Genomic DNA, 10,236 nt, shown 5'->3' with positions numbered 1-10,236 from the left:
TGGCAATCAAACCCAAATTCTTACTTAAGGAAAGTTCCACTTGAACCAATACAATATTGGTACAAAATTGTTTATATATACAAAGGAGTAGGAAACTAAAGTAAAACAAAATGTAAACTCACATAACAGCAAATTATTACTTTTACCAAATACTAACAAAAAAGATTTAAGGATAAAGCAAAGCAACAAATCCTAGCTCTTATTTATTTTAACAAAGGAAATGTTGGAACTGCAAAAGAAGCCCTCTTTACAAATCTTCCTTTCATTCTTGGTCTCTTTTCTGCATTCAATTTCCTAACCTCGTACCTTATTTTCTTAGAAAACAACCTTGTTCTTCTCTTTTCTCTGTACCTTGAAACTCTTGCCTCTCTTCCTCCATCTACCATTACTGGATTATATCCATATCCACCAAATTCACCATAAGGATAATTAACTTCTGTTCCATAAGTTCCCTGCAAATAATTAATGAAAAAAAACAATTAAGCATCTTAGTAATTAATTTAAAACATCACCTTTGTATACATATATGTAAAAAAATAAAAATAAAAACTATGGAAAAAAAAAATTAAGCTAGAAATTATACCATGCAATCAAGCAAGGTCTCATCAGCATCCAAATTTGGTTTGTCACCATTAGTCCATGGACACTTTTGGCTATCCCATGCAATGATTATTGCATCATAGTCTAGCTGCAAAGATATTTTCCTCTTCCCCTTATTACAATTATTATTTTCATTTTGTTCTATATCCAAACCAACCTTACCCTTCACCTCTTCACATGTTTCATGAGATTCATCATAATCAAAATTCAATTCAAATGAAGACTCTTTTCCCATCATCTCTATATTATCTACCTCTACAACTTCATGGCTCTCTTCACTTTCTTCCTTCACTTTCCCAATACACTCCCACTCCCTATCCTTCTCATTTTTTGTATCAATCAATCCTAACTCTTCCATCCCTATACACTCATTTTCTAGTCCCCTACCCAATAAACTCTCAACATCGGCTGCAAATTCGGCTAATTCAATATCAGATGGAAGAAGCCCGTGAAAGCTTTCCATCTCATAATTGTTACTACTACTTCTGTTTTCGCTTCTGATGTTTTTAGTATCAGGAGCGAAAGTATCAGAAGCAATAGTTATAGTTCCTAGTTCTCCTTCACTTGAACCAACTGAAGGAGGACTAGTACTACATAATTCAGCAACAAAAGGATCGAAAATCGGTACCCTATAAAGAAGTTGCTCCTCATTTTCATCATGTGAAAGTGAATTCACTTCATCGAAACCCATCTCCGGAACAAGATGGAACGGATTATTATTATTATTCCTCGCCGGCTCATTACTCGGCGATGATTTGTTTTTCCCTTGTCTCGGCGTTCTTGCTTTCTTTGTGAAGCCGGAAAAAGGACCGGAATTGTTGAATTCATCGTCGCCACCGATGGACTTAAACGACGCCGTTTTCAAACGAACTCTTTCATGTCTTCTAGCTAAGGAATTAGCTGAATGAACTGAAGAGTCACAAGCTTGACATAGAAAAGCATCATCAGCAGCACAATACCAACGTGCTCTCTTTGTTATGCAACTGTCACAAGCTCTAGCAGTTTTGCCTCCAACTGCGTTTGCAGCTTTCTTACTTGAACAACTCATCACAAATATCACTCACAAAACTCAAACTAGAAAAAACTTTTTATGTGTTTTGGTTTGAAATTTTTGAACTATGAATTTGGTTTTTTATTTATTTATTGTTCTTTTGTAACACTTTCACAAAAAGTGAAGGGAAAAAGAAAACAATTATTTTTAGGAGTGACCCACAATAAGCGCTTTTGCAGTGAGTGTAGTATTTAAAAGCGAGAGATCTTTTGGATTAGTACTTTTTGGGACCTATGCACGTTAAAGGGCATTGAGAAGTGGGGTCCACAAGGTAATGCCTTATCTAAATTTTAATTGGTTGAGTTTGTAAAGTTGATCCTTATCTCTTGCTTGTGATTGGTTGAGTTTCTAATCTTATGGATTTCTAGTGGTGACCCACATCAAATGTGGATGAGATGAGTATGGGATTTTTTGCTTACACCCATCTTTGTTGAATTGGAAAATACTATATGAAATGAAATTTTATGGAAAAATTTGAATGTGACTTTTTTGTTGGGGTGTTTTGGTTTCAGCGTTATATTTGGGTTATTGAGTCACTGACTTTTGTTCTATGGTCCCATAATCTAATTTTTCTTTTAATTTCTTTCCCACTCACTCTTGGTTTTGGCATTTAACCAATTATTTCTGTTTCAACTTTTAGTGACAGTATAACCAATGTTACATTGCCAGCTAAACTTAACTATTACTCCAATTCGTCTCTTGTTATTGTTGTGGATTATGTGATTTTTATATGGGAAGATAAATATGTGCTTGCTGTTAAGAAGTCCCACATCGGTTGAGAGATGGCCTGACTAAGTGTTTATAAACTAGAGGCAATCCTCACCTTACAAGCCGGTTTTGTAAGGATGAGTTAGGCCCAATACCCATTTCTAAGATGGTATCAGAGCCTCTCCAAGATCCGTTGGGCCACCCGATATCGGGCCACCTACCATTTATATCCGCGTACCAAGCCCAATAGCGCTGGACGCGAGGGGGTGTGTTAAGAAGTCCCACATCGGTTGAGAGATGGCCTGACTAAGTGTTTATAAACTAGAGGCAATCCTCACCTTACAAGCCGATTTTGTAAGGATGAGTTAGGCCCAATACTCATTTCTAAGACTTGCATCCAAAATTTTCATTTATCTTGAAGCATCCACCTACATGATGATTAGATCTGTATAGATGGGGCAATTTCCACTAGGCAGTAACGGACAGTTCCATCTTCCAGTTGGAGAGATGTCACACACTTACATGACTCACATTATTTGTAAATTAGTATTAAGATAAAATGAACCATGTTCATATCATTCAATTCAACCGATAAATATTAATATTATTAGACAGAACGATTTCTCTTAGGATTGAGTATTGAACCTAGCTCAACCTTAGAAAATTAGTCTCTACATACATATTCAGGTCATCTTGCAACCGATGTGGAATTTGTTAACACCCCGCCGCGCCCAGCACTATTGGACTTAGGGCGCGGATATAAATGGTGGATGGCCAGATCAGTAGTTGATAGCAGGCGGCCCAGCAGATCATGGAGAGACTCTGATACCATCTTAGAATTGCATCGTACAAACCAATTTTGTAAGGATGAGTTAGGTCAAATACTCAATTCTAAGATGATATCAGAGCCTCTCAACGATCCGTTAGGCCATCTGTTATTAGGTTTTTGTTATCCGGTCACCCACCATTTATATCCGCGCACCAAACCCAATAGTGTTGGGCACTAGGGGGTGTGTTAAAGAAGTCTCACATCAGTTGCGAGATGATTTGAATGTGTATTTATAAGTGAGGGCAATTCTCACCTTACAAATCGATTTTGTAAGGATGAATTAAGCTCAATACTCAATTTTAAGAATTTCTTTTAAATTTGAATACAAGATCTTAAAGTTGTGTGTGTGAATTTTTAATAAATATTGTCGCTTCGTTTACAAAAAAAAATAAAGTGGAACATATGCACAAATTTAAGCTAGTTTTAATATTGTAGAGATTAATTTTAAGAAATAGAGTAATTTTGCGTTCATAGTAAAAATATTTTAAAAGAAATCATCTAGTTTAAAAAATATATACTACTAAAAACAAACATCTCATTTAAAGTGGTTTTTAGATATTTTTTCATTCAAATTTTCATGTTGTATGTAGTTTGTTTTTTTCTCAAACCAAGTTAATTCATTATAATCAAAGTCATAATATAAGACGGAGGAGAATGGAAGTCACTATGAAAGAGTACAAGAGATGAATTCTCTTGTCAAAACATGAAAACTATCATTTATTTGTCATCAAGTAAAAATAATCTAATAATTTGTGTGTCTAAATAGAGTCTTTCTACAATTGTCTAAAATAGAGCCATATTATTGTACCCAAAAAAATAGAGCCATATTCAAAAATATTATATTTGACATTGTGAATATCGTCATTCATCAACTACTTGTTTATAATTAAGTTTAAAGATGACATTAAGTAGTCATTGAAGTGCTGGAAGCAACCCAAAGGTTGGAGGTTCATAACATCAATCTATTCTAGACATAACAAAATGGCCCCGATCATCTGATCTCACATACGTTCCAATTCCCTATCAAGATGAAAGGTGAATCCATATATGTTACATTTGAATGAGCTTAAGGCGCCAACAGGTTTCCATTTTCCTAACAAATATTAGAGAACGAGTGAACTTGGTCTGCGCATATAATGTCAATAAATAAACAAGTCTATAACTCTGATCATGATCACATATATTCCACAAAATCTGTTTTGTCGTCCCGAATCTTGAATTTTTTTCTCAAATGCTATGTGCCATCACAACGAATCTGACCATTTAATCATCATCGTTCAACTGATGTCAAACATGCGATCTTAGAAGAGGAATTTTAAATGTAGTCACTTTTAAATGTATTCTCACCTATACCGTCAAACCCTCAAATAATTTTCATCAGATTCATGCAACCTTGGAAGAGAAATTTTAAAAAAAAAAATATTATGCATCTTGATATATTAAAAAGAGATTGGACAAGTGTTAATTCTAAGCATCCATATATTAACATAAATAATGTTTGCATCCGAGGTTTATGCACTTATGCCCACAACTCGACCATGGGTCGCACCAAATCTGGCTAAAAGGACCATCACTAATTTTCCAACAATTCCTCTGCCAACATTATTTCAAATGGGTTAATGCTACAATGGATCACCGGACAAGTGACCTACCGAATATGAATTTTACGAAATTCACTGTTGGATTGAAAGTTTATATCGTATAGATCATCCATAAATTTTTTAAATTTTTTTAAAAATAATTTGATATGTTATTGAGACCTATCAAGATTTACGTTATTTAATAAACTGTTAATTTTGATGTGTCTCAATAACATATCAAATGATTTTCAATTTTTCTAAATTTTTCTAGGGATGATCTATATGATATAAACTTTCAATCCAACGGTGAATTTTGTAAAATTCGTATTCGTTATAATGTTATTCATTACTGGTCTACCATGGACCACTTCATCAGTGGTCCATATTAGAATTTACCTTCAAATGGATGAAAATTTACAATAAAATTAAAATTTAAAATTAAAAAAATTCCACAAAAATACTTTAAAATTATGCAAGTATTTCTCTAGGTATTGTTGTCGTCTTAGTTAGTGGTGTCAAATTAGTTGCGATTGTCGAGCTGTATGAATCTCATTAAAATAATCGTAATTCGAAATGGAAATCACCACAAATAAAAGGAGGTTAAAGTCAAAGTCAATATAAAGTTAAGATGAATAAGATTATAAAAGAGGTTTCCACGTCTATTACCAATAGTATGTAGTATTGGGTAATTGACGTGAAATTGAGTCTCTCATTGACCAAATATTGGGTCAAGATTAATTAGATTATCGTTATCTTAATTTATTTATGTGCATGTAATATGATAGCTTGATAAGGTTGGTTATAGGGGTGGCAAAACGGGTCAGGCCCGGCGGGCCGACCCGTTTGACCCGCCATTTTTGGCGGGCCGGGCTGAGGTTTTCGGCTCGCTACCTTAAGGTGGCCCGCCCCCGCCTAACCCGCCTAAAAAACGGGGCGGTGCGGGTTAGCCCGCGGGCTTTTTAATTTTTTTATAATTTTTTGCTTTAATTGAAAATTGGGCTTGGAATGAAAGCCCAAATCTCAATCCAATGTTCTCTCATATAAAACTTCACTTCCACCGTATGCTCCCATCTTCCAAAATTAGGTTTCATTCATTTCATCCGCCGTTTTCTCCCTTCTTCCACTTCGCCCCGTGATACTCAATCCACTCCACCGTCGTTCTATTCCATCAAGCCACCGCTTTTGTTTTGTTCTTCTTCCTTCTCCCTCTGTCACTACGACATCAACTGAAGCATCATATGTTTATGACATAGATGATGATGAAGATGATTGATGAAGTGTTTGTGATGGAGAGCTTTTGAGATTGATTAATTCCTGCTAGTTTTTTATGTTTTGTGTCCCTGAATTTCCTTAACTATGTTGTGGTCTTTGGCTTTTTGGTATTGACATAGTTGTAATTTTTTGAGCCATGTTTTGGTGGAACTGGATGCATCACAGACTGTTTGTTTGTTTCAAATGGAAATTATCACTTGCTAGTATTTATCCTTTTATCTTATATTGTAATGAATTATTTATTAACTTAGTTGATGTTTCTATTAGTTTAATTAAGGGTAATTGTAAGAAATTACTTATTAACGTTTCTTGTAGTATTTTTTTTAACATCAACTAGGAGGTAAGAATTGTGAAGTTATAATTCAAGTAGTTAAAAAAAAAAGTATTTGGCGGGCTGGCCCGCCAACCCGCCAATAAACGGGCGGGCTTGAGTTGTTGAGCCCGGACACCTAAGTTGCCCCGCCCCGCCCCGCTTTTGGGCGGGCTTAAACGGGCGGGCATGCCCACTTTGCCACCCCTAGTTGGTTAGAATATTAATAGTATTGCGGTGGTGAGACATTTCAATTGGAACAAATGCATCCTAGGTATAAAATTGAGGCTGAGATGACCAATTTGGGAAGAATGTCATGGGACATATGTTGACGTGAGAAGGACTATACACACAGACACAGCTATTGGTTATTCAATTTATTGCCATCAAAGTTCCACTTTCCCTGTTTCACATAATATCAATTTGGAATATTATTATGCTGGTAGTTGGATAAACATATGAATGCCAAAATCGATGTGTGAAAATATTTCAATATTTTGATCGCAGATTAAAAATAATAATCATGTTCATCGTACCAAATACAAAATAATCATGTTAATTTTTTTAAAATAACATATCATCATAAACAAATTAAAGGAAGTTATTTTGACATATAATATAATCTAGAATTTTTTTACATGAATAAACAAAATATTATAAATTGTGATGTACAAACTTTTTACATTTTCGGTCAATTATAAATATTTGAATTTTACTGTAACCACTTTTAAAATTACACTCATAGATTACATTAACATTTACGAATTGAAAAACTTTAAAAAGGAGTTTAAAAAATTTAGCCACGATTTAACCGTGGCTATTTCTTGCAGTCAATATATAATCTAATGGTTTTAAAAAAAAAAATTATTTTTGCATATCAAACTCAAAGTGCCGTGCTTTTTTTTTACTTAATATTAGTGTAGGGATAGTATCTTTTTTTCTTTATTTTTGTTAAAGAAAGAGGAAACTGGAATGATAGATAAAAAATACTATTTCAAAAAATTTAGCCATTATTAAACTGTGGCTAAAGTGAAAACATGCTTGTGCTTCAAAGACATTAAAAAAATATTGAACTGAGTTCCCTGAAAACGATGCTTTTTACAAGATTTTTATAGCCAAATCCAAAAGCTTCTATTCTCTTCAAACCTTCACTCCAAAACCATTACAACTACCATGAATTTCAACATCCGTTCTTAAAATTCTTCTCCAACGCATTTGACCCACAATCTTTCAACATCACTTACCTCATCTCCCTTGAAATTGCTTCTCAAGCTTCCCACATGGTTATTAAAAAGGGAACTATGGCTACTCTCTCTCAAATACTTATCTCCAGAGCAACACTTTCATTTCCATATTCTGCATGGGTCGACAACAAGATTTTTTTTTCAGATTTTGCGGTTTAGCCACGGTTTAACCATGGTTAAAATTATTGAAAAGTTATTTTAATTATTTTCGGTTTGTTAATTGTTTTATTTCTGGATTTTAATTGTTGTGTTTCAAAAGTCTACATTTTAGCCACAATTGAAATGTGGCTAACCGTCCGGAAATCTTTTTTTTAATTATTCCGGTTTGCAATATTTTTTACCTGAAAACTTATTTCAACTAAATTATCAACTAAAATGACTTTCGCATGAAAGGATTGTCAACTAAATTATCTCAAATGATTTTGTCAAAATATAATTTCTATGTAGGGGTGGGAGATAAAATATTCTGAGATGTAATTAAAAAAACCACAATATTATACTCCGACTTAGAATTTTGATCCAAAGTCCAAAATTAATAGTGCTAAGTGACCATTTGAATTTTAAAGCCCAATTTGTGCTCAAATACATGAATTTTTCTTTTCCTCCACGTTTTTTTATACCCCAACATCCCGCTTTTGTCCATGGTCATAAATTTCGGAAAATATTTTCCGCTCGCATCAAGGTTCGGAAATTTTTTCCCAAAAGTACAAATTTGTCCATGGTCACTCCAAGTACAAATTTGTTCCTCTCATCTCCTTCTCTCTCACACAAGTAAGGTTTATGTTATAGTTAAGTGTAGTTTAGGTTTTAAAAATAACCATTCAGCAGATAAAAAATCTGCAAAAAATTGCAGATAAGGGAAATTTCAGAACGTATTTACCGATTTATCTCAGGCGAAATTACGAATAAATATTTTCCGTTATAAACGAGTGTCAGAGAGTGCTTTATGTTTACGAACCTACAACCTACTAATGTAAATAAACATGCCTCAAAGAGTGTACAAAGCATTTGCCAACCCTCTAATATTGAATTTAGTCCACCACTCCAATGAAAAATCCAAACTTCTTTGAGAGAGATTTCGATTGATTGAGTAATGAAGAAGATGAAGTGATACATATCTTGTTTCTATAATGGAAAATTTTGGAAAAAAAAATTCCGAACATGAAAGCGAGCGAAAAATATTTTCCGAAACTTAGATTCAGGGGGAAAAAACAGAAGTTTGGAGGATAAAAAATACTTGGGGGGATTCCAAATACATACGGCGCACCTCAATGATTCAAAATTGGCTTCAAATCATCATCCCTGAGAGTAAGAAAAATATTGGGCTCATTGATATATTGTTGTTTTCACTGAAGCCCAATTCCAAAATGCTTCAACAAGTCTATGATAATTCTCTTCGCCCCCCACTCCCCAAGACTCTATTTTCCTCCCGAAATTCCATTTTTGTACTTGTGTAAAAATCTTCGGAACACATTTTTCAAAACTTTTTGGCGTTAAAAATAATATTTGAACTAGGAAAGCTTCGGAAGGAGTGAGAGATGCTTGGGGAGGAGTTGGAGAATTTCACATAGTGATAGAGTGGGTCAATTGGGCTACAAAATCTCCTAGGCCTGAATGTCTTTTGATGTTTTCTCTTTCCACCTCCCGTGAATCTTTTATACCCCCCCTAATATTACAATTTTGCCCTTGCAGAAAAATTCGGTTCGCATAAACCAAATTTTTACTAGTGCAAATTCAGAGTAAATTTCAATTTTTAGAAACCGAAATTTGTTTTCAATGCAAAAAAAAAACTTCGGTTTCTACGAACCGAAGTTTTTTCAAGGGCAAAATTGGATTTTCAGGGAGATAAAAGATTCACGGGAGATGGGGAGAGAAAACATCCTGTCTTTTAAGTATGCCTCTATCTCCATTTTTTCTTAGCAAATCTCCATTTCCACCGTATTATATATTCTTTTCGACAGCATATGATATTTTTTTTTTAAATACCTTATATTCATTTTTTCCATACTCCACAATATTTAAACCATATGTGTACCCTAAATTATTTACACAACAGTCACTTTTTTTTTGTTTGGTTGATAAAATGGAGGGCTTTAGGTTAAACTATAACGATTAAAGAAAACATAAAAACATATCATAATTGGTTAACCCAACTAAATCACATTTTACACCAATGTTACTTTATACATAAAGTTATGAATATGCAATAAAAATATATATTATTTTATGCTGTACATTTAAATATGCATTTGACGGTGTACATTTTTCATATATCTAATAATGTAAAGTGTAAACTACTCTTTTCTTACCAAATGTAAACTACATGTTTAATAAGTCAAAATAAAAACTACGTGTTTAAAAAATGTGTACCATAAACTACAAATTTACTGCTTCGAAAAATATAAACTACAAATTTACGGTACAGGTTATTTTTATAGAAAATGCGTTTACTAAATAAAAAAAAAAAGGGTGAATGGGACATAGTGAAAATGAAGAGATATGACTAAAAGACTATATTTTAGTCGGCATGGGCCAAAATATGACATGTTCGAAAGCCCAATAAGCACACCAATATCTTTTATTTTTTATTAGGTCATATAGCGTAGTGGCTAGAAATTCCACCCATAAGGTGGATAAATGGG

The 10,236-nt window shown here is 33.7% G+C and overlaps 1 protein-coding gene across 1 annotated transcript; it reads right to left on the bottom strand.

The window, feature by feature from the left end:
* On the bottom strand, positions 1–1,862 carry LOC123900427 (zinc finger protein CONSTANS-LIKE 16). Its single transcript, XM_045951511.1, has 2 exons — positions 584–1,862; positions 1–452 (listed from the first exon to the last, which is right to left on the bottom strand). The coding sequence occupies exons 1-2, from the start codon at positions 1,646–1,648 to the stop codon at positions 204–206; spliced, it is 1,314 nt and encodes a 437-aa protein (XP_045807467.1). The 5' UTR covers positions 1,649–1,862; the 3' UTR covers positions 1–203.
* Positions 1,863–10,236: the final 8,374 nt, after the last annotated feature.

This window comes from Trifolium pratense, linkage group LG1 (genome assembly GCF_020283565.1).
Source record: "Trifolium pratense cultivar HEN17-A07 linkage group LG1, ARS_RC_1.1, whole genome shotgun sequence".
In the NCBI taxonomy this organism is placed as follows: Eukaryota; Viridiplantae; Streptophyta; class Magnoliopsida; order Fabales; family Fabaceae; genus Trifolium; species Trifolium pratense.
This window is presented reverse-complemented; position numbering and strand designations above follow the sequence as displayed.